Raw genomic sequence first — 25,393 nt, forward strand, 5'->3', positions numbered from 1 at the left:
CTGCAACTTTGACCTTGGCCTTTCTCAGCTAAATAAAACAATAACATCCAATTCATAAGAAGCACTTACTATCTTTGCTTACTGTTTTGAGGGACACATGGGAAAACCTTTCTTTAAAGTGCAGTGTGGATCATTTCTTTCATTCGGGCATTAAGCATCATTGTTTTTGAGGTCTGTGTACCTGGCCCTGTGCTGGTCCCCCTTCCCTAAAGCTTCTCTCTAGTTGGTAAGGTGCTGTTGTTAGGTAAGTGGAAATGTAATGAAGAGGGAGCTATTTGAGTTGGTGGGTTTTTTCGCCCCAGGTTTCACATGAAGCTAAGTATTCCAGGTACTACTGAAAACTGTCTCTGTTTTCAGTCCTTAAACATGACTTGACATCTCTTCTGGATATCCTGATAATAGAGCTGAATTTTGTTTCTGTAGTTGTCCTTCTGCATTATCATAGAACTATTATTTTCACTTTTTATGGTATTTCTGTTTTGATATCTTGTAATTTTAGAGGCAGCTTTATTTGTACCTCAGCAGTTGTCACCATTTCTTTGGGTACATCTCACAGTATGTGTGCCATTAGTCCCCACAGATTCTACTTTAATGTTTCCCTTCTCCCCACCCACAGTTTTAGAATAGTGTGTACCAGGACTTTGAACCGGTTCATTCCGCTTTGAGCCCCTGCTGAGAATTTGCATTTCCACCCCCAGGTATACCAAATCAGAATCAACGTTTTAATAAGATCCCCTCACCTGAGGATCCAGAAAAGAAGAGGAAAATTCAGAATGTTTTTAAATAAAAACACCTCTGTCACACTTAGAGCTCCCACCTGGAGATCTTATTAAAATGTTGATTCTGATTTAGTATATCTGGGGTGGAAATACAAATTATCAATAGAACAGAATGAACAGTTTGAAGCCCTGGTATGTACTCTAGCTGCCAGTATTTTACGTTGCACTGAAGTATAATTACTGTTCAGGATGGGGGTGGTTAAGACTTTAGAGTACTTGAGGGTAAATCAATTTTTAAAAGATTAGTGACTTGTCTGTAGATATCATCTGAGCTATTTGAAATAATGGGGCTATAGTTTTCCCACGTTGATCCCCCCCCCCCATATCTAAATGAAAATAGACATGATGGGATAGTAAAGATAGACAAGGACATGGAACCCAGGCTCAAGCCATGGTTCTGCTGTTCTCTGGCTCCTGGTGGGACATGTTGTGGCTTGCAGCCAGGCTTCCTAAATGAAACATGGCGGGGGGTGGGAGGGGGACGGGCAGGGGAAGCTTGGATAGCTTAGATAAACCTGTTGTTGTCCAGTTGATTCCGACTCATAGTGACCCTATAGGACAGAGTAGAACTGCCCCGTGGGTTTCCAAGGCTGTAATCTTTACAGAAACAGAGTGCTACATCTTTTTCCCACAGAGTGGCTGGTGAGTTCAGACTGCCAACCTTTCTGTTAGCAACCAAGCACTTAACCGCTGCGCCACCAGTGTTCCTTGGCTAGCTTAGGACTCTTTCTCAGACCTCCTCTAGCCCTGAAGTTTAATATTCTTTTCTCAGCATTCTGACCTCCTTGTGGGAAAGAACTTTCTTTCCTTCATGTTTTCTCTAACACGTAGAAACCCACTGCCGTCGAGTCGATTCCGACTCATAAAGACAGATCCTAATAAATATTTCCTGAATTAGCGTGGTCGAGAATAAGAGTGTAATAAAGATCACTGAACTTAAAGTGAGATATTAGCTCCATCACTGACCTTGGCTAGGTGATCTTGAGCAAACTATTTACCTCCAGATATGGATTTCTCTTCTCTAAAATGGAGATACTATCTTTCATGGTTGTTGCAATAATAAAAATGACATAATGTGGAAAATACCTAGCATAAAACCTGGCATAATATATAAGCTCCATTATTCTTAGCTGAATTTTTCTCTGAAAATAACAGGATAAAGTGCATTTAATTAAGCTAGTTTTATTTGGAAACCTTTAATAAGAATGATTGCACTATAATTAAAGTTCAAGACTCCTGGTACATTTTAGAAAAACAAGATAGAAGAAAGTAGCAAGTCTTTATTAGCTCCCAGGAACTATGGTTAAGATTAAAAACTTTTTCATGTTTGGAATTTTCCATTGGTGAAACCTGTTACCTAATGATAGATTTGAAATGGAAAAAAAAAGTAAGATAAAGGTGCGAGTGAGAGATTTTTCTTGTTCCGACGCTTCATTTTTTGGTATGTAGCACAGTCTCCATTAAGGTTTGCTTTTTTTTTTTTTTCTTTTTTTTGGTGCTAACAACTTTATTGAGGTATAATTCACATACCATACAGTTCATGCATTTAAAGTGCACAATGTAGGGATTTTTAGCATATTCACTGAGCTGTGCAACCATCACAACGAATTTTAGATGGTTTTCGTCTTCACCGAAAGAAACCCCCTGTAGCATTCACTACACTACCCCCCCCCATTTTCCCCCATACCTCAAGGTTAGGCAACCATGAATCTACTTTTTGTCTGTATATATTTGCCTATTCTAGACCTTTTATATAAATGAAATCATCTAATATGTGGTCTTTTGTGACAAGATTCTTTCACTTTACATACTGTTTTCAGGGGTCACCCATGTTAGCGCATGCATGTGTCACTACCTCATTCCTTTTTATCGTGGAATAATATTCCATTGTACAGAATACCACACTTTATTTCTCCATCAGCTGCTGGCCGTTTGAGTTGTTTCCACCTTTTGGCAATTACGGATAATACTGCTGTGAGCATTTGCGTGCAAGTGTTTGAATGCACATATGTTTTTAGTTCTTTGGGTGTGTTCCTGGGAGTGAAATTGCTGGGTCATGTGGTTACTTTGTGTAACCTGTTGAGAAACTGCCAGAGTCTTTTCCAGAGAGGCTTCACCAATTTGCATTCCTACCAGCAGTGTATGAAGGTTCCATTGCCTTCACATTTTCGATAACAGCAACTTTTTGATTCTAGACATCCTAGAGGGGTGTGAAGTGGTATCTCCTTGTGGTTTTGATTTGCATTTTCCTGATGGCTAATGATGTTGAGCATCTTTTCATGTGCTTTGTGGTGAAATTGGTTCCTTTATGTGGCCTTTTGCCTTGGTTCTTCGGAAATATGACTTGATAGATTTCTCTAAGCGCTGAGGAGTTAACCTTCGACCTAGTTTTCTACCCCAGAGGGTTTGTTACTTTTGTTTCCTGATCCTGATCCCCAGTTGTACCTGGTTACTTCCTTTATAAACCACTTAACTCTAAGTATTGTCTGTGAGTTCTGTGTGGCCATTGCAATGGATTATTGAACCCAGCAGAGAAATAGAAGTAAAGACTGCTTCTTGGATAAGCTGTAAACAACTTGATAGTTCGATACTTTTTGGCTGGTCCTGGGCTGCAGCCTGCCCTGTGATTGGTCTATTTTATGCACCCTGCAGGGATTGGTCAATATACTTATGCAAATGAAGTGACAGTAGCCTACTATGCAGGAGTGACTGGTCAGTTTGTGGCCCTAATAGGAGGGTCATGCCTTGAAATTGACCAAGAGTTTGCTTAAATTTGCAGCCAACTGGTTGGCAAACAGAAAGAGAAAGAAGAAAGAGGCAAAAAGGAGAACAGGCAAGAGAGTCACGAAGAGAGAAAAAGCAGAGAGAGGAGGTGAAGAACCTCCTAAAAGAGCTATAACACAGGTCAAGGGCTTTAACACTGAAAGCAGTGAGAGACCTGGAAGGGGCCCTGTGGCAGTCGGTGGTGACAGCAGAAACCTGCTGCTAGGAATGCAGCCAAGAGAGCTGAACAAAACAGCTGCCTGCCTATGAGCTGGGTCAGTTAGCAGTGAAGAGGCTGCCTGCCTGTGAGCTGGGTCACTTAGCAGTGAAGAGGCTGCCTGCCTGTGAGCTGGGTCAGTTAGCAGTGAAGAGGCTGCCTGCCTGTGAGCTGGGTCACTTAGCAGTGAAGAGGCTGCCTGCCTGTGAGCTGGGTCAGTTAGCAGTGAAGAGGCTGCCTGCCTGTGAGCTGGGTCACTTAGCAGTGAAGAGGCTGCCTGCCTGTGAGCTGGGTCAGTTAGCAGTGAAGAGGCTGCCTGCCTGTGAGCTGGGTCACTTAGCAGTGAAGAGGCTGCCTGCCTGTGAGCTGGGTCACCGCAGTGAAGAGCCTGCCTGCCTGTGAGCTGGGTCAGTTAGCAGTGAAGAGGCTGCCTGCCTGTGAGCTGGGTCAGTTAGCAGTGAAGAGGCTGCCTGCCTGTGAGCTGGGTCACTTAGCAGTGAAGAGCCTGCCTGCCTGTGAGCTGGGTCACTTAGCAGTGAAGAGCCTGCCTGCCTGTGAGCTGGGTCACTTAGCAGTGAAGAGCCTGCCTGCCTGTGAGCTGGGTCACTTAGCAGTGAAGAGCCTGCCTGCCTGTGAGCTGGGTCACTTAGCAGTGAAGAGCCTGCCTGCCTGTGAGCTGGGTCACAGCAGTGAAGAGGCTGCCTGCCTGTGAGCTGGGTCACAGCAGTGAAGAGCCTGTCTGCCTAAGAGCTGGGTCACTTAGCAGTGAAGAGCCTGCCTGCCTGTGAGCTGGGTCACAGCAGTGAAGAGCCTGCCTGCCTGTGAGCTGGGTCAGTTAGCAGTGAAGAGGCTGCCTGCCTGTGAGCTGGGTCAGTTAGCAGTGAAGAGGCTGCCTGCCTGTGAGCTGGGTCAGTTAGCAGTGAAGAGGCTGCCTGCCTGTGAGCTGGGTCAGTTAGCAGTGAAGAGCCTGCCTGCCTGTGAGCTGGGTCACTTAGCAGTGAAGAGCCTGCCTGCCTGTGAGCTGGGTCACAGCAGTGAAGAGGCTGCCTGCCTGTGAGCTGGGTCACAGCAGTGAAGAGCCTGTCTGCCTAAGAGCTGGTCACTTAGCAGTGAAGAGCCTGCCTGCCTGTGAGCTGGGTCACAGCAGTGAAGAGGCTGCCTGCCTGTGAGCTGGGTCACAGCAGTGAAGAGCCTGTCTGCCTAAGAGCTGGTCACTTAGCAGTGAAGAGGCTGCCTGCCTGTGAGCTGGGTCACAGCAGTGAAGAGGCTGCCTGCCTGTGAGCTGGGTCACTTAGCAGTGAAGAGCCTGCCTGCCTGTGAGCTGGGTCACAGCAGTGAAGAGCCTGTCTGCCTAAGAGCTGGGTCACTTAGCAGTGAAGAGCCTGCCGCCTGGGAGGACTGTCTTCAGGACTTGACAGGAGGCCCACGTGCAGAGAAGGGTCTGCTTTTTTTACACAGCTGGGAGGAGCTGAGAGAGCTGTCCTTCACTGAAGAAGGGAGGGATGTGCTTTCCACCTTGAGAGAACCTTCCAGACTTTGCCTACATGTTTCCTGATCCTGATCCCAAACTGTAGCCTGTTGATCCTGATCCCAAGTTGTACCATTACTTCCTTAATAAACCACTTCACTGTAAGTTTGGCCTGTGAGTTCTCTGTGGTCATTGCAACGAATTATCGAACCCATTAGAGAAGTAGAGAGTGGCGTGGGCAAGACAGCTGGTGTCAGAATTGGTAAAAAGGTTGGAGAGTGGCTGTGTGTCTGACCTCCACCTCATAGCAGTCAGCTTGGGGCTGATCTTGATTTGTATTATCCCCCGAAGTTAGAAATGTTCTGACACTGCTACTAAAATTTTACAGCTTATTAGCCATTTGCGTATCTTTCGAGAAATAGCTTTTCAGGTCCTTTGCCCATTTTTTAACTGAGTTATAATTTGTTTTGTTATGGAATTGTAGGAGTTTTTTATGTATTCTAGATAAAGGTCCCTTATAAGATATATGATATATATTCCCAAAGGTTTTTCTGCTTTCAGTACATGGATCTAATTATAATAACCATTCTGATTGAGTACGCTGGGTCAGTCCCTGCAGTGGCAGCTATATGGATTATTTCTTTTGGTCCTCATGATAACCCAGAGGGATAGATAATATTTACCCTCAGTTTATAAACCCAGGCCCAAAGAAGTGAAGAACTAGCCCAGGGTCAAACAGTTTAGTAGCTGCTGCCTAAAGCCTGAGTCAAACCTGGGCCTGATCCACGCAGCCAGGCCTCCACTCTGCACTGCCTAAGGCCTGAGTCAAACCTGGGCCTGATCCATGCAGCCAGGCCTCCACTCTGCACTGCCTAAGGCCTGAGTCAAACCTGGGCCTGATCCACACAGCCAGGCCTCCACTTTGCACTGCCTAAGGTCTGAGTCAAACCTGGGCCTGATCCACGCAGCCAGGCCTCCACTCTGCACTGCCTAAGGCCTGAGTCAAACCTGGCCCTGATCCACGCAGCCAGGCCTCCACTCTGCACTGCCTAAGGTCTGAGTCAAACCTGGGCCTGATCCACACAGGCAGGCCTCCACTCTGCACTGCCTAAGGTCTGAGTCAAACCTGGGCCTGATCCACGCAGCCAGGCCTCCACTCTGCACTAGGACTTGGACTGACAGAGCTGCATGTCCCTGTACCAGAGTTTGGAGCTTATGTAGTTTTCTGGGGTGTGTGCGTGTGTGTGCTCGTGTTCATACTATGCCATCTCCAGCGTCAGCCTTGACCTCTCTGCTACGAGTTCATCATTACGTGTACTGCAGAACCTACTGTGTCTTGTTTCTCCTTTGATTGTTATGTTTATAATGTAGATAGACAAGGTGGACGAACATCTTTCATAGAGGGGCCTTAGCTTAGTAAAACAAGGTTGAAAGTGAGAAAACTCTGATAGAACTTACAGAGAATTGTTTTGAGTTTTATAGAAGAAGAAATTTCTAAGTAGCTGAAGCTATCCCTCAGTAAGAATGTAACCAGCTATCTGGCAAGAGCTTCCCAGAACTGAATATGTTCCAGCAGAAGTGGAGTGTCCTCCTTTCAGGAAGTCGTAAAGTGTATTTCCACATGGGGTGAGGGGATTCTGAAGCCCCTTCTGCATAGGAAAAGGGCTTGTCCCCTATCAGGGTCGACAGATAACACAGCCGTAGTAGGGTGCTTTCTCGCTCTCTCTACAAGATTGAGTTCTGGTTTCAAGCTTTGTTTTATTTTTAAGTCTGAATAAACAAGTAACGAGGTAAAAATGTCTTTATCCTTCAAATTTTAATCTCCTTTGAAAAACATACTGCCAGTTTCTCAGATGATATACAAGTTCCAGTTTGCATGCCCAGAGAAGAGCACAGGACCCTGGTTAAGAGGTCAGCTGGATCTGTGTTTGTGACTCAGTTCTGTGGCTTCCTTGCTCTGTGACCTTGGGCTAGTTGGTGTACCTGTGTATGTCTCAGTCCTGTCATCTGAAAAATGGGAATAATAAAAATTTCTCCTGTGAACAGGTGTTAAGATTCCCTAATGCTTGGCTGGCACATAGTAAATATTCATTAAATGTTTATATCAGGGAGGGTGGATTAGGGAAGTGAATTTTTGTTGTAATAAAACTTGATCTCTTTTTAAAATCTTTCTCAGAGGAAACACAAGAATAGAAGAGGCTTGTGAAATGTATACCAGAGCTGCAAATATGTTCAAGATGGCTAAAAATTGGAGTGGTATGTATAGAGTTTTTATTTTTTTGCTTTTCAGATAAATAACTTTAAAGTCATTTCAAAGGAGGAAATGACTGTTCTTTCCCTTAGGAGAGTAAGACTGTGTTGGCCCCATAGACAGCTATCAGTGCTTCTGACCTTCAGGGACCTACCTGTTTTGATCTCCCCATCCCCTTCCTGTCTGTGACCTCATCTCCCTCATGCTCCCCTCATTCATTCTGCCCTCACCTCGGAGACTTTGCTTGTGCTATTCCCTCTGTCTGCACACTCTTCTCCCAAATAGAAGTGTGGCTGGTGCCCTTTTTTTCTTCAGGTCCTTCCTAAACTGTCTTCCTCTTCATGAGGTCTTTCCTGACCACTCTGTATAAACATAGTAACCGTCTTTTTCCTGGAACCACTCTTCTTCAATGCCCTTCTCACTGTCCAGTGAAAATAAATAAAATACATAGTTTACATATATATAATTTATTTGTATTCATTTATGTGCTTTTATTATTTGGCATTCCTCATTAAAATGTAAACCTTTGAAGGCCAGGGTATGTGTGTGGTCTGTCTCTGCCGTATCTCCAGGGCCTGGACTGGTGCCTGCCACATAGTAGGTGCTCAATGTGTTTGTTGAATGAATGAATGGATGAATCTTAGACTTTTTGATGAAATTATGGCTTTGTAGTAATGGTGGTGATTATAACACTGCTGCTTTGCTTTATAGTTTTCAAAGTTTTTTTTTAATAAAGATAAATTCATTTGATTCTCATCTGGACAAGTATTACACCAGTTTTATAGATGAGGAAATGTAGCCTGAGAAGTTATGTGACTTCCCAGAGTTTAGTGTATGCTCCGTTAAAGACACTTGCAAGTTTGGGGAGACCAAACTGCCATTTGTTAGCAGTGATTGGAATGAGCGCTCAGAGTGAAAAAGTACGCCAGTAGCTAGTTTTGGAAGGCAGGAGCATAAAAATGTAAAACTAAAGCCACTTAATATTTGTAGGGAAGTAGAGGTAGCCTGAAAGAGTCTGGATGTGATGATATTACAGAAAGGATGGACTGTTCCATATTGGTCCTGAGATAGTCAACATAGATAAACTATCCAAAATGATAATGTTGGTGAGAGAGGGAGGATGTAGTTTGTAAAAGTGTAGAGTATGATGGCATTTACGTGAATTTTTAAACATGCCAAACCACAGGTATGATTCCAGGATAGATGAGCAAATAATAACAATAATAACGGCCAACATGTGTGTAACGTGAGCCAGGCCCTGTTCTAAGCACTTGTGAGGTCCAAGTTATTACTGTACTCTCCAGAAACAGATCTCATCAAAGCTGCTATTCACCTGGTACATTTCCTGAACTGCCGCTTGGTAGTTAGCAGCTGCCTCAAATACCCTGGGTTGCTGTCCAGGGTACTTGAGGCAGTGTCTCTAGCCCATCATTTGGGAACCCCAACCTCTCCGTAATTCACCAACGAAAGGGTTCAGGCCTGACCAGCAGGGGTTTTCCTGTCCCAGCACTGTGACCAGTGTCCATTCTGATTGGTCAGTACCCATACCGAACTGATTGTTAAATATTTTTAAAACTGCCTAGGTATTCTTGTTATTGGAAACCAAGGCACAGAATGGTTATGTAACTTACTTAAGGTTGCACAACAAGTAAGTGGTGGAGCCAAGAATCGAACCCAAGCAGGCTGGTTTCAGAGTTTGCAGTGCTTCCTTCTCTCAGATGAAACTTCAGAAAACCAGGTAGGAGTTATGTGATTACCTCTGGAGAGGAGGTTGGGACAAGAGACGGCAGCTGAAGCTTTAGCTGAATTGAATGGTTTATTTCTTTAAAAGAAATTTAGAGCAAATGTTTAATACTAGGAGTAGACACCTATGAAGCTAGTGTCTCCAGATGCCAGTCTGACCTGTGCTGGACTCATTTTTCTGAGGCTGTCTGCCCTGTTGCTTTCCCTGAACTTGGAACCTCATGATGAAGTGGGTACCTTACACGTCCCAGAGGAGACCTGAGCACCCCAAAACCAGACCAGTCAGTGATTCTGCAGGGAAATACGTGAATATTCACACTAAGTGTGATAAAAACAGATTAAACCTCATGTAAATTTCAGTCAGGTTTTGCTATAAACTTAAGAGAAAAACTGGATTTTCAAACTTTCTTTGGATTTTAAAATTATGGACCTAAATTTCATTCTTTGAGAAACTTACTTTCTCCATGTAGCCTTCATTCACAATTTGTTCAACTATTTCTCAATGTTGCTATGTAGAGCATTACTTCTTTTGTACTTACAATTATTTTCTTCCCTTCAACAATGACAGCCAAGTCCAGTGGACTGCTTAAGATAGAAAGAAAAGCAAGTTAACATCCTTGACCTCTGTCTCACCTTTCTTTAGTCATTTGGTGCCATCGAGTGGGTTCTGACTCATAGCGACCCTGTGTACAACAGAATGAAACCCTGCCTGGTCCTTCACCATCCTCACAATGAAGCCCTTAGTCTGCCTTTGTTATGTGTACGTGGAATAGGGTCGAACAGTTCAGGGCTTTGCTACTGGTGTTGAGTGACCAGGCCAGAAAATGGAGGCTTATTGCCCAGCGGCACTTGGAAGCTCTGCTGGACTGAGATGGAGACGCTTTTATCACTGTTTTACTTGATTCTGATTATTTTTATATTATAGCCAAGATGTACTTGCTCGTATTTTCATGCGTTTCTAATTGAGATGCTACTTCTTCAGTGAAATGTAACTTTGTAGGAGTAGGTCCAGCACTTAACACGGGCTGTTCTGTGGGATACTTACTCCTCCAGGTTTAATTGTTGTATCTTCTTCTTCAGCTGCGGGAAATGCATTTTGTCAAGCAGCCAAGCTCCATATGCAGCTTCAGAGCAAACACGATTCTGCCACTAGCTTTGTGGATGCCGGGAACGCTTATAAAAAGGCAGACCCGCAAGGTAAGACGGCTGTGCGTGTTGCGCGTCATCGCTGTGCCCCGCCTGTCCGTGTCTCCGCTTTTCAGGTGTTTTTTAAAGTAGACGCTGCTGACCTTTTTGAGTCCTGGTAAAAAGGAATTTCTGTACTTTGGAATAATAGGGAGATTTTAGTAACTTCAGGGATATTTTTCTTCTTTAATCATTTGAGGGCTTAGTTAAAAGAAGAAAATATGTTAAATTTACCCTGGCTGTTTAGTTGTCAACACTATTTTCTTAGTCCATTTTGTGTTGCATTTTACTAATGACTTGTTATATCTTAATTTTATGAAATTATGTATTTTGATCATAAACACTAATGTTCTCCTATTCTAAATATCTAGTCAATTTTAAGATCCAGTTAATGGAAGATTGTAATATCAGAATGGTTACAAACATCTCTGGTTCACACAGTATTCATCTGTCTTTTAAAAAGTCTTTTTCAAACTATTTGTTTAGAGAAAAGAATGAAATTGGGTATTTTAAGTGGTAAAATTTTACAAGTGTTATTTCTTTTTTAGTTAGAAAAGTGTTACACTTAGCAAGTAAAAGTATTTCTTCCCTCACCACACATGTCCATTTTATTGAGCACAGAAATCCCCACTTTTCCGAACGTATCTTAAAGAAATAAGAGTATTTTCAAGGACTTTTGTGTAAAGATTATAGTTTATTTCCAAAATGAAAAGCTGGCATCCACCCAATGAGCGGTAGAAGCAGAAGGCATCGGTACTTCAGCACGGGCTGCAGACACTGGAATCCCTGGTTTCCAGGAGTCCTCAGTAGGATGGTAAATGGTCACACGGTGACTATTGAGAGAACCACGTGAGACTGAATGTACCATCTCAATTTCAGAAAAAGGTGTGCACACAAAGAAATGTGTCCAAAAAGCCCCGGAAGGAGGGTACATCAAAATACTAACAGTGGATTTGAGTTGGAGCCGTGGTGGTGTAGTGGTTAAGAGCTCAGGCTGCTAACCAAAAGGTTGGCAGTTCAAATCCAACAGCTGCTGCTTGGAAACCCTGTGGGGAAGCTCTACCCTGTCCTATAGGGTCACTGTGAGTTGGAAGTGACTAGATGGCAGCAGGTTCCGTTTGCTTGTGCTTTTTTTTTTTAATAGATAGCTTTGGAGCCCTGGTGGCACAATGGTTAAGAGCTCAAGCTACTGACCAAAAGGTTGGCAATTCAAATCCACCAGGCACTCTTTGGAAACCCTGTGGGGCAGTTCTGCTCTGTCCTGTAGGGTCATTATGAGTTGGAATTGACTAGATGGCAACTGGTCTGGTTTTGGTTATAGATAGCTCATTTTTCTCTTTATATTTTTCTGTGTATTTAAAGGTATAATAATGAATCCACATTTCTTATATACTTTAGAGGAAAATTGCTTTTAAAATCCATTCTAATGTTAATTTTATTTACCTAATCCTTCAGTCACATTGTACCTTTTTTAAACCAAAAGCAATAAACTTGGTGCTGTTAACAATATGCTAGAATAAGACACCACCGTTTTGTGGCAGGGAAAGCCTATCGGTTCATTTTATTAAAAAATTAATATAATTTATTAGCATTATCATTTATTGGATTTTTTTTTCCCTTTTGTGGATACGTTTACACCAAAGTTAACATCTTTGTACGTTATACAAAATGTTGACTTCTCTTAAGAGTTGTCAGAACAGGGATTTCAAAGTGCTTTTGATTTTGGCTTCATGAAAAATAGAATCCATTTGAATCTTTCTTGTGAAGTCATACTGCCTTCCAGAAATAAGTTAGATGATATTAGTGAAGAATACACTTACATTTAAGCTTTAGCAGACGTAATTTATCAGTGTTGATGACGACCCCCCTGGTTTTGTCTTCTTTGTAAGATAGTCTTTCATCTGGATGGCATCCTCAGTTTAAGGGTTAGAGTAACTGAGCCAGCGTTGGCTCCATCTGTGATTTCCTAAATTATACAGGAGCCACTGTGAACAAAGGCATGCTGATGAGCCTGGCCTTCTGCATGATTTGTTTTTGCTTTTCACTAACTAACCTACCCACCCTCCACCACAAAATTGTACCTCATTAAAGTTCTGACAGCCGAGAAGACAGTTTCACCTGAGCCCTCTTTGACTAAATGGATTTTTCATTGTTTTTCTTAAATGCCTACGCTTCAGAGGCTATCAACTGCTTAAATGCAGCCATCGACATTTACACTGACATGGTAAGACATTGCATTGCTTGAACGGCTATGGGGTGGAGTTCTTGAGATGGCTAGAGTTGTGTTCTTTTTTCGTTCATTCCCAAACTGATTGGCACTCAAATAGGTAAAAAAAAAAAAAAAAGATTTGTGATTCTTTTTTATTTTCCCCCAGGGAAGGTTTTCAATTGCGGCCAAGCACCACATTACTATTGCAGAGATCTATGAGACTGAACTTGTAGACATTGAGAAGGTAAGCAGTCAGCAGGATTCCTCATAAACTTAATGCAAACTGGGAGACAGATTTACTCAAGAACTCTCTCCTCTTCAAGTGGAGCTGAGTGGTACAGACTGGTCATAGATGACTTCCCACGGAGGCCTGTGGGGCCTGTCGGTGCTGACCAACAGATACGCTGTTTTCCTGGAGTTAATGTGTAAGACATGACAGTTGGTTGAAATTTTACCAAACCCCACCAGTTGTTTCTCTGTCTGTCTGCTTCATGTCAGAATGTTGATATTGCCAAAATAGTCTTCAGCTCTGTCACTAAGGATTCTGAGATCTGTGAAGGAAGCTTAAGTACTGCGGGCAGTTTTATGCCTTTTAACCAAAGACTCTGACCGTGGGGAAGAAGGTAGGTGAGTGCTAACTTGGCCATTTGTGTGTTTGACATGGTTCTGGGTTTTGGAGCTGTGGTTTATAGTGGTAGAAGAAGAGTGGAAGGAGGTAAAAGTTAATGAGCACCAGTTGTTTCCCAGACTTTGTACTTGTTGGCATTCCATGAATTTTAGTGCATTTCAGCTCACCAGAGCTGGCCCCAATGCTTAAGCTTTCTCCTGTGTTACGCTGTCTTCTCAAACAAGGGATCTCCAACAGGGATGGAGTATATCTCAGAGGAAAACACATTTGTCAGATCCCAGAGTCTGTTTCAACTCAGATTTGAGACAAATGTTTCTATGAGACTGCCGTCCTGAGTACTATGGATGACAGCAGGTGAGAATCAGAAAGAGGGAGATGATAGGAGACCATCAGTGATTGTTAGCAGAATAACAAAGGCTAGGCATGCTCACTAGAGGTTAGAATTCCATCCTACCCAAATGGGTCATATCATCAGACAGTTGCTCTCTCCCTTCTCTTTGTTACGCCTGCCTGGTTTTCCTGCCACCTCGGTGACCGCTCACCCAGACTCCTTTGCTGATTCCTCCTCTTCTCCCCACCACCTATCATGGGATGCCCTGGGCTTAGGTCCGTGGTCCTCATCTCTCATTTGACACTCACTCTCTTGGTGACCTCTCTGGACTCACTCAGCATCACAGCTTTAAATATCATCGGTACGCCAGTTGGTTGCAAATCTAGCTGCAGCCCAGACCTCTCTCCAAACTCCAGATTTCTCTGTCCACCTGCTGCCAACCTCTCCATCTGTGTCCAAACCAAACCCAGTGCCGTCCAGTCGATTCCAACTCATCGTCTAAAACCCAGCATATCTGCACTGAATTCTGATCTCACCTCCCACCCAGCGCTCCCCTCCAAACCACAGGCATCCCTGCCTTCTCTCTTTCTCCACATCCAAAGCTCCCGAATCTCACATTTCTCACTACGTCATTGTCTCCCCAGCTCCTACTTGATCACTGCAGTAACCTCTAATTGGTCTCCCTGTTTCTACTCACCCCCGTCCCCACGTACAGATGCAACAGAGCAGCAGCAGTGATCCTGGTAAGCAGTAAATCATATTCTGTTTCTCTGCTGCTTACAACCTTGCGTTGGCTCCCCACGTCACTCAGAGGAAGAGCCGGAGCCTTGCAGGTGGGCCTGAAGGCCCCAGTGGCTAAACCACCGGCAGCCCAGACCTCTGCTCTTATTCTCTTCCCCGTCACGCCCTGCTTCAGCCGCCCTGGCCTCTGCTGCTCCTCACACGTGCCAGGTGACCTCCTGCCGCAGGACCTTTGCACCAGCTCTTGTTTGCCTGCAGAGCTCTTCCGCAGATGTCCATGGGGCTAACTTCCCATGTTCTTCAAGTCTGCATGGCTAACTTCTCCATATCCTTCAAGTTTTTGCTCAGTTATCTCAGTGACTTTTCTATGAGGCATACTGTGACTGCCTAGTTAAAATTATAATCCCACCCCTCTCAGTGATACCCAGGAACCCTCCTTTACCTTGCTCAGCTTTTTCTTTTTTTGCCTTAAAGCACATGTCCCCTTACATCATACTCTGTGATGTGCTTGCTCATTTTATCCCTGTTATTCATTGTTCCTTCTTTTCACCAGAATGGGTGCCCATGACAGCAGGGAGCTTTCTGGTTTGCAGATGTATCCCAGGAGCCCAGAACGCTGGGACAAAGGGCTCTTAATAAGTATTTGTTGGATAAACAAATGATGCCTGTATCTTTCAGTCTTGGTTCAGGGAAGGGTCCCTTAGTCAGTACTCAAGTCAGGCTGGCATTGTTGATGGTCGCCCTTCTGACTTCATGCTGACCACCACATGTGGATTATACAACTCAAAATTCACTCACACTTGTCACATAGAATTCGTTATTTGGCTTTTTCGTCATAATTGTCCTGCTTTTCTGAGGATACCCTCTGGTCTTCTTGATTTCATTTGTGCTACCCTGTGCATTGGCAACATGCACATAGACCTTCTTTCTGGAGAGGTTATCACTGAAGATCCTGGTGGAAGATGGTGGAGCCCCAGAATCGAGCCCTTCTGTGTTCCCTGGTGTGGAATTGATGATGTAACAGAAAGGAGAGGGTCTGGCATGGCTGGAGTATTTATTTGGTCAGGGTATCTGGGATGGACATAATATCTTTATTTAGATTGGATGAGTTTTGGGAGGTGGAAAGCACCTGTGAGCAGACCGTCTTTGCCAGCTGATGCCCCTCGAGTCAGGTTCCATTTCCACTCTGCTCAGCAAAGCACTCCCGGTACCCAAGACCCTGGAGTGCCATGCCGTGCCATGCCATCTCTGCTCCAGGGATGACATGAGCATGCCGTGTCACCACCTGGGCCCCTTTAAAATTGGAGGGTGGGTAAAATGATCTGTGGCATACTCTTTTTTTCCTTCCTTAAAAAAAAAAAAAAACTGATTTGATATTATGGTAGCTTCTGAAACCCCTTTTCTTTACCTCATGGTGTCCCTAACATTCTGTGAATTGGCCAGTAGGTGGCATCTTCTTTCACTGATGTGAATTGCTCCTTTAAAAGCAATGTTTTAAGACTACTACTGAGCATGTTTCGATGGCACTGGGGCACTGGGACTGAGCACGTGCGCACACAGGGTTAATGTGTTATGTTCCCTGATGTTTGGGTCCCGGTGCTGTTTAGAAGCATCGTCTTCTCTTCCATGGTTGGACTTGCTGGTTTGGAGTTAGTTGTGTGAAGTTTAAATTTGATGAATTTGTTACACCAAGGCAGCTTATATCTGGTTTGTTACAAATAAATTTCTTCACTTTTAATACTATTCAGTGTCTGTTCTCTGATTCATTCACAGATTTTTGGCTAGTGGGCAGTGAACTATGAAATTTCACCAACTCAGAGTTGGCTAAACCATTGAACCAGATAACAAATGTTTTCTCTTTAGATGGTCTTTTAAATGGTGTAGAGGAACTATGACTCATTTCTATTTTCTGCCATTGAAGAACATGCTTTAATACTGTTTGTTACGAAATGGGACAGGTATATGTCGCAGGTTCATGTTGGGTCCAGCCTAGGGGCATTTAATCTAAAAGAATTGACGCTGTTGGAAGGCTGTTTCACCTGTAAACTAGACCCTCCAGCTTGAACCGTGAAAATTGCACCTGCTCTAAGGTAGCGATGTTGGATGCAGTACTAGGTGCTCACGTCTTTGTAGTCTTCCATGTGTTCTCTAGCATTGCGGCACTTATCAGGTTTCCCGAGAAGTAATATTGTGATCTCTTGTCACTTTATTTAAATAACAGGATAATCATCTGGTTTTAATGTCTGCATTTATTATCTATGCTGTTATTATTGGTGACTACTTTTGATATTATAGTACTCGAAATGTTAAGATAGAGATTTCTAGTGTATAAGGGTCTGCTTGTTTCTAGCAAACTTCATTATTTGTTAAAATTCCAAACTAAGTGTGAACATCCAAAGGTAACCCGTGGTCAGCCTCTTTTCTCTGAACTTCTCTGTTAAACCAGTGGATATGCTTTCCTTTCAATTCCAGGCTCTGTTAAAATCTGGAAAAGCCATGAAATCTCATCACTGATTTAATTAGCATTATTAAAAATGGGTGGCATACTGGTTAAGCACTCAACTACTAACTGACAGGTCAGTGGTTCAAACCCACCAGCTGCTCCATTGGAGAAGGATGTGATGGTCTGCCTCTGTAAGGGTTTACAGCCTTGGAAACCCTATAAGGCAGTTCTTCTCTGTCCTATAGGATTGCTGTGAGTTGAAATTGACTCAACAGCAGTGGGTATTAAAAACTGAACTTGAAATTTTTCTTTTGCTATGATAAATCTGGCTGTAATTTACAGTTATAAAATTTTGATGCCAATACCATTATTTAATAAGTATCAGGTTCCAAGCCCATTGCCATTGAGTCGATTCTGACTCATAGCGACCCTATAGGACAGAGTAGAACTGCCCCATAGGGTTTCCAAGGCTGTAATTTTTACAGAAGCAGACTGCCACATCTTTCTCTCACAGAGCAGTTGTTGGGTTTGAACCGCCGACCTTCAGTTACTAGCAAAGTACTTAACCACTTCAGGTTTAAAGCTCCTTAAGTATTAAGTTAAACCAAGTGAAATTCTTGACAGATGGTTCATATGGGTCACCCGAGCCCTATTCATTACATTCTGGTGCTGTAAGAAATATGAAGACAAATAGCTGCCCCCTGCCTTGGGAAGTGGTTATTTACTCATCTGATCCTTTTTACGGAAAAATTTAGTTATGTTTCTCATTCCTTACCCTATTTCTTAAGATGGATAAGGGTGCTAAAATACTTTAGAGAATGAAGACACTTCTAAGAAGAGTTTTCTGATTAATCATAAATTCTTCGAAAAACTTTTTCCTGTGCATTCCAAATTAATCCATATATTAAAAAAAACTAATGCCTTTGAGTCGATTTCGACGAACAGTGGCCCTGTAGGACAGCGTAGAACTGCCCCACAGGGTTTCCAAGGATTGGCAGGTAGATTTGAACTATTGACCTTTTGGTTAGCAACTGAGCTCTTAACCACTGTGCCACCAGGGCTCCAATCCATATATTGTTAGTTTTTTAGGAAACCTTTATTTGAAGTGCAATTTGCATTCATTCATTTAACATCTATTTATTGGGCACTGACTATATGATAAGCATTATGCTAGGTTCTGGTTAAGTGTTTGGCTGCTAACGGAAAGATTGGTGGTGTGAGTTCAGTCAGAGGCACCTTGGAAGAAAGGCCTGGCAATCTGCTTGCAAATATCAGCCATTGAAAACTCTGTACAGAGCACAGTTCTACTCTGACACACATGAGGCCCCCATGAGTCGAAATCAACTCAATGGCAGTTGGTTACTGGTTATGCTAGGGTCAGGGATATAAGGGTGAGCAAAATACACCCGGGACCTGTCCTCATAGAGCCTACATTTTATGGGAGAAGATACACATTCATCAAAGAATCCCACAAGTATATGTAATATGACAGCTCTGAGAAGTGTTCAAAGAATGTATTCTTCCAGACTTTTCTGTATGTCTATATATTTGCAAGAAGAATACCATTGTGTACTTATCCTTTTATAGCTATACTTTTTAAATGTAATATTTAGGGAAGAACTTTTAACATTCTTTAAAATTTTTATTGTGCTTTAAGTGAAAGTTTGCAAATCAAGGCAGTCTCTCATACAAAAATGTATATACACCTTGCTCAAAACCAAAAAGACCAAACCCAGTGCTGTCGAGTCGATTCCGACCCATAGCAACCCTATAGGACAGCAGAACTGCCCCATGGAGTTTCCAAGGAGCGCCTGGCGGATTCGAACTGTCCACCCTTTGGTTAGCAGCCAAAGCACTTAACCACTACACACCAGGGTTTCCCATACACCTTGCTATGTATACCTAACTGCTCTTCCCCTAATGAGACAGCACATTCCTTCCCTCCACTCTTTTCGTGTCCATTCCACCAGTCTCTGACCCCCTCTGCCCTCTCATCTCCCCTCCAGATAGGAGATGCCAAGATAGTCTCATGTGTCTACTTGATCCAAGAAGCTCACTCTTCACCAGCATCATTTTGTATCCCGTTGTCTGAAGAGTTGGCTTTGGGAATGTTACCTGTCTTGGGCTAACAGAAGGTCTGGGGGCCATGACCTCAGGGGTCTTTCTAGTCTCAGTCAGACCATTAAGTCTGATCTTTTTATGAGAATTTGGCATCTGCATCCCACTGCTCTCCTGCTCTCTCGGGTTCTCTGTTGTGTTCCCTGTCAGGGCAGTCATCAGTTGTAGCCAGGCACCACCTAGTTCTTCTGGTCTCAGGCTGATCTAGTCTCTGGTTTGCATGGCCCTTTCTGTCTCTTAGGCTCATAATTACCTTGTGTCCTCAGTGTTCTTCATTCTCCTTTGCTCCAGGTGGGTTGAGACCAATTGACACATTTTAGATGGCCACTTGCTAGCATTTAAGACCCCAGATGCCACTCTACAAAGTGGGATGTAGAGTGTTTTCTTAATAGATTTTATTATGCCAGTTGACTTAGATGTCCCCTGAGACCATGGTCCCCAAACCCCCGCCCCTGCTATGCTGGCCTTCGAAGCATTCAGTTTATTCAGGAAACTTCTTTGCTTTTAGTTTAGTCCAGTTGTGCTGACTACTCCTGTGTTGAGTGTTGTCTTTCCCTTCACCTAAAGTAGTTCTTATCTACTATCTAATTAGTGAATACCCAACTCCTTCCCTTACTACCCCCGCCCCTCGTAACCATCAAAAAATATTCTCTGTTTAAACTATTTCTCGAGTTCTTGTAATAGTGGTCATATACAGTATTTGACCTTTTGCAGCTGACTAATTTCACTTAGTATAATGCCTTCCAGATTCTTCCGTGTTATGAAATGTTTCACAGATTCATCACTGTTCTTTATCGATGTGTAGTATTCCATTGTGTAAATATACCATAATTTATTTATCCATTCATCCATTGATGGGCACCTTGGTTGCTTCCATCTTTTTGCTATTGTAAACGGTGCTGCAGTAAACATGGGTGTGCATATATCTGCTTGTGTAAAGGCTCTTACTTCTCTAGGATATATTCCAAGGAGTGGGATTGCAGGATCATATGGTAGTTCTATTTCTAGCTTTTTAAGGAAGTGCCAAATTGATTTCCAAAGTGATTGTACCATATTATATTCCCACCAGCAGTGTCTAAGTGTTCCAGTCTCTCCACAACCTCTCCAGCATTTATTATTCTGTGTTTTTTGGATTAATGCCAGCCTTGTAATATTAACATTTTTAATCCATTACTCTTAATGGTCAGAGCCCTGGTGGCATAGTGGTTAAGAGCTCGGCTGCTAACTAAAAGGTCAGCAGTTCAAATCCAGCAGCCACCCCCTCCCATGGGGCAGTTCTGCTCTGTCCTATAGGGTCGCTGTGAGTTGGAATCAACTCAGTGGGCATCCGCTTTTTTGTCTTGGTTCTTAAGGGTAGCACAGTAACTCATATGTAGCTACTTAAGTGATTCCAGTTTTTCTCCAATTATAAATAATGCTAAGAAAATATATTTGCTTTGGGGGGGGTATATTAGTTAGGGTCGGCTGAAACAAATAGGCCCAAAACATAATCATTCAAATATGGTGGTGGAATTGTTAGGTGCTGTCGAGTTGATTCCAACTCATAGCGACCGTGCACACAACAGAATGAAACACTGCCTGGTCCTGTGCCATCCTCACAATCGTTGTAATGCTTGAGCCCCTTGTTGCAGCTACTGTGTCAGTCCATCTCGTCGAGGGTCTTCCTCATTCTCCCTGATCCCCTACTTTACTAAGCATAATGTCCTTCTCCAGGGACTGGTCCTTCCTGATAACATGTCCAAAGTATGTGAGATGAAGTCTTGCCATCCTTCTAAGGAGCATTCTGGTTGTACTTCTTCCCAAAACAGATTTGTTCGTTCTTCTGGCAGTCCATGATATTCAGTATTCCCTGCTAGCAGAGTTTAAAGACATCAGTTCTTCTTGAGCCTTTCTTATTCATTGTCCAGCTTTTGCATGCATATGAGGCAATTTATTTTATAAAACTGTCCAAAGTGACTGTTTTAGGTGTGCTCTGCGGCCCAGAGACCAGGATAATGTTGGCTCTGCCACCTTCAACCTGTGGCTTCAGAGGTGACTCTGCTGTCTTGGTCGTTGCCTTTTACCACCTGTAGGAAGGGATCAGCCTGGGGGCCTGTGTGAGTCAGACCTGTTTATTTCTAGTCAGCTCCGTGTGACAGTAACAACAACCGGTGTAATTTTCTAACATGATACCTTAGCTTGTTTTATTTTATTTCTTGGCTTGTGCCTCTCCCTTAATTCATTGGTAGCTACCTTGAAGGCATGGAAATGATGGGCTTGGTGGGAATACAGCACCTTTAATCTGATTTTCTTATACTGGTAGCTCCCTTTTTTGGTCTTAATGGGAAACATGAGTCTAAGTTGACTCAGTGGCAATGGGCTTGGTTGTTGCTGTTGTTTTTGGTTTTACTATTTAAGGCAGGGACCTGCAAAGTCACCACCTGTTGCTGTATGCCTGCAAGCTAAAAATTATTTTTATAATTTTTAATCATGGGGGCACAAAAGAATATTTCTTGATCCACACACATTATATGAAATTGAAATTTCATTGTCCACAAATAAAGCTTTATTGGAACTCAGCCACATTCATTCACTTATGTATTGTCTATACCTGCTTTCATGCTATAGCTGTAGGGCTACGCAGTTGTGGGCTGTGAATCCTAAAATATTTATTATCTGGCTCATTACAGAAAATTTCCTGGCCCTTGGTTTAAAGTGTTCTTCAAATTTACCTCTTGCCATTTGGGGTATAGAAGCCATTGGCTTTTCCAATCCTTTGAGGCCCTTGTCTCTGGACTTATTTCACACCTGCCTGCAAACTGGCTAATTCACTTTCCATAGAGCTTTGGGCTCAGGTAAGCATATGTTCTGCTTTCCAAGTTGTCACATGCCTGATTTCACTAAATCCCCTATCACAGTATGACAAGGATTTAGCTTTCCAGCCTGCTACCTCTGTTCCCTCTCCACCATTAATTCAGTACCACACGTTTTAGGTTATTATAGATGACACGGTATCAATGAAGGTAACCTGTGTTGCTGTAGCAAGTTGTAGACCTAAAATGTAATAGGGGTTCATATCTCTCTCACATAACAGGCCAGTGTAGCTGTAATGGATTTGGCAGTGGCAGGGACACAGGGGTTGGGTACATTCTGTCCTTTGTAGTTAATTAGGAACCAGACTGACGAAAGTTCTGCCATCTTCAACTAGTGACTTCCAGTGTCACTCCAGAATTGGCTATTACCATTATAGCTCACGGGAAGGGGAAAAGACGTGGAGAAGGATGCAAGGCCAGATGGAACACACAGAAATCAAATTGACTACATCTGTGGAAAGAGATGATGGAAAAGCTCAATATCATCAGTCAAGAACAAGGCCAGAGGCCGACTATGGAACAGACCATCAATTGCTTATATGTAAGTTCAAGCTGAAAATGAAGAAAATCACAGCAAGTCCACGAGAGCCAAAATATGACCTTGAGTGTATCCCACCTAAATTTAGAGACCATCTGAAGAATAGATTTGACTCATGGAACACTAGTGACCGAAGACCAGAAGAGTTGTGGAATGACATCAAGGACATCATCCATGAAGAAAGCAAGAGGTCATTGAAAAGACAGGAAAGAAAGAAAAAACCAAGATGGATGTCAGAGGAGACTCTGAAACTTGCTTTTGAGCATCAAGCAGCTAAAGCAAAAGGAAGAATTGATGAAGTGAAAGAAATGAACAGAAGGTTTCAAAGGGCGTCTCAAGAAGACAGAGTAAAGTACTATGATGACATATGCAAACAGCTGGAGATGGAAAACCAAAAGGGAAGAACACACTTGGCGTTTCTCAAGCTGAAAGAACTGAAGAAAAAATTCAAGCCCCAAGTTGCAATAGTGAAGGATTCCATGGGGAAAATATTAAACGATGCAGGAAGCATGAAAACAAGATGGAAGGAATACACAGAGTCATTAATACCAAAAAGAATTAGTCGATGTTCAACCGTTCCAAGAGGTGGCATATGATCAGGACCCGATGGTACTGAGGGAAGAAGTCCAAGCTGCTCTGAAGGCATTGGCGAAAAACAAGGCTCTGGGAATTGACGGAATATCACTTGAGATGTTTCAGCAAACAGATGCAGCGCTGGAGGTGCTCACTCGTCTATGCCAAGAAATATGGAAGACAGCTTCCTGGCCAACTGACTGGAAGAGATCCATATTTATGCCTATTCCCAAGAAAGGTGATCCAACTGAATGTGGAAATTATAGAACAATATCATTAATATTACACGCAAGCAAATTTTTGCTGAAGATCATTCAAAAATGGGTGCAGCAGTATATCGACAGGGAACTGCCAGAAATTCAGGCTGGTTTCAGAAGAGGATGTGGATCCAGGGATATCATTGCTGATGTCAGATGGATCCTGGCTGAAAGCAGAGAATACCAGAAGGCTGTTTACCTGTGTTTTATTGACTATGCAAAGGCATTTGACTGCATGGATCATAGCAAACTATGGATAACATTGGGAAGAATGGGAATTCCAGAACACTTAATTGTGCTCATGAGGAACCTTTACATAGATCAAGAGGCGGTTGTTTGGACAGAGTAAGGGGATACTGATTGGTTTAAAGTCAGGAAAGGTGTGCGTCAGGGTTGTATTCTTTCACTGCAGCTATTCAATCTGTACGCTGAGCAAAAATATGAGAATCTGGACTGTATGAAAAAGAACCGGCCATCAGGATTGGAGGAAGACTCATTAACAGCTTGTGTTATGCAGATGACACAACCTTGCTTGCTGAAAGAGAAGAGGACTTGAAGAACTTACTGATGAAGATCAAAGACCACAGCCTTCAGTATGGATTGCACCTCAACATAAAGAAAACAAAAATCCCCGCAAGTGGACCAGTGAGCAACAACATGATAAACGGAGAAAAGATAGAAGTTGTCAAGGATTTCATTTCACTTGGATCCACAATCAACAGCCGTGGAAGCAGCAGTCAAGAAATCAAAAGATGCATTGCATTGGGTAAATCTGCTGCAAAGGACCTCCTCAAAGTGTTGAGGAGCAAAGATGTCATCTTGAAGACTAAGGTGCGCCTGACCCAAGCCATGGTATTTTCAGTCGCATCATATGCATGTGAAAGCTGGACAATGAATAAAGAAGACTGAAGAAGAGTTGACGCCTTTGAATTGTGGTGTTGGCAAAGAATATTGAATATACCATGGACTGCCAAAAGAACGAACAAATCTGTCTTAGAAGTACAGCCAGAATGCTCCTTGAGGCAAGGATGGCCAAACTGCATCTTACATACTTTGGACATATTGTCAGGAGGGATTAGTCCCTTGAGAAGGACATCATGCTGAGCAGAGTACAGGGTCAGCGGAAAAGAGGAAGACCCTCAACGATGTGGATTGACACAGTGGCTGCAACAATGAGCTCAAACATAATGACTGTAAGGATGGCTCAGGACTGCTCAGTGTTTCGTTCTGTCACGTATAGGGTTGCTATGAGTCGGAAGCAACTTGATGGCACCTAACAACAGCAACAACATAATATTATTTTGTAGATCGCTTTGTGTAGTGTTGACGTTTTCACAATGTTGAGTCTTCCTATCCATGAGCATGGTATATTTTTCCACTTATATAGGTCTCTTTTCGGAAACCCTGGTGGCGTAGTGGTTAAGTGCTATGGCTGCTAACCAAAGGGTCGGCGGTTCAAATCCACCAGTCGCTCCTTGGAGACTCTATGGGGCAGTTCTGCTCTGTCCTATAGGGTCTCTATGAGTCGGAATTGACTCAACCGCACTGGGTTTGGTTTTGGTTTATAGGTCTCTTTAGGTTTCTTCAGTTTTTTGTAGTTTTCTTTTTATTGGTCTTTTATGTACTTGGTTAGATTTATTCCTAGTATTTTATACTTTGGGAGGTTGTTATAAATAGTACTGTTTTCCTGATTTCCTTTTCAAAGTTATCTTTGTTGGTGTAGAGGAGTCCAACTGATTTTTGTATGTTATCTTGAATCCTGATACTTTGCTGAATCCTTCCATTAGTTCCAGTAGCTTTTTCTGTGGAATATTTTGGGTTTTGTATGTGTAGGATCATAGCATCTGCAAAGAGGGCTAGTTTTACTTCTTCCTTAGCAATTTCTATGCCCTTTGTTTCTTTCTCTTGCCTTATTGTTTATCTAGGACCTCCGGCACAATGTTGAATAAGTGGTGATTAAAGTCTTCGTTGTCTGGCCCCTGTTCTCAAGGGGATTGCTTTCAGTCTCTCTCCACTGAGAATAATATTGGCTGTTGGTTTTGTATAAGCGTCCTTTATTATGTTGAGGAATTACCCTTGTATTCTTATTTTGCTGAGAGTTTTTATCAGCAGTAGGTGTTGAAGTTTATCAAATATCGTTTCCTCATCAGGTGAAATGGTCATGTGAATCTTTTGTTTTATTTATGTGGTGATAGATTTTCTAATGTTGAACCATCCTTGCGTACCTGGTATGAATCCCACTTCGTCGTGCTGTATTATTCTTTTGATATGCCATTGAATTCTATTGGCTAGAATTT

General features: G+C 42.9%; 1 protein-coding gene across 6 annotated transcripts in view; it reads left to right on the top strand.

Annotated features, from left to right (window-relative positions):
• Positions 1-25,393, top strand: part of NAPB (NSF attachment protein beta) — a 79,489-nt gene that overhangs the window by 16,175 nt on the left and 37,921 nt on the right. For 4 of the 6 annotated variants that reach the window (XM_064275709.1, XM_064275712.1, XM_064275711.1 and 1 more), the window contains 4 exons: positions 7,404-7,483; positions 9,062-9,216; positions 10,302-10,418; positions 12,782-12,859. In XM_064275709.1, coding sequence (XP_064131779.1) covers positions 7,404-7,483; positions 9,062-9,216; positions 10,302-10,418; positions 12,782-12,859 — 430 coding nt within the window. Of the gene's footprint in view, positions 1-7,403; positions 7,484-9,061; positions 9,217-10,301; positions 10,419-12,583; positions 12,631-12,781; positions 12,860-25,393 lie in introns of all 6 variants that reach the window. The other 2 variants (XM_064275710.1, XM_064275713.1) reach the window with 1 other exon arrangement.

The sequence above is a fragment of the Loxodonta africana genome, chromosome 24, assembly GCF_030014295.1.
Source record: "Loxodonta africana isolate mLoxAfr1 chromosome 24, mLoxAfr1.hap2, whole genome shotgun sequence".
Classification (NCBI taxonomy): Eukaryota; Metazoa; Chordata; class Mammalia; order Proboscidea; family Elephantidae; genus Loxodonta; species Loxodonta africana.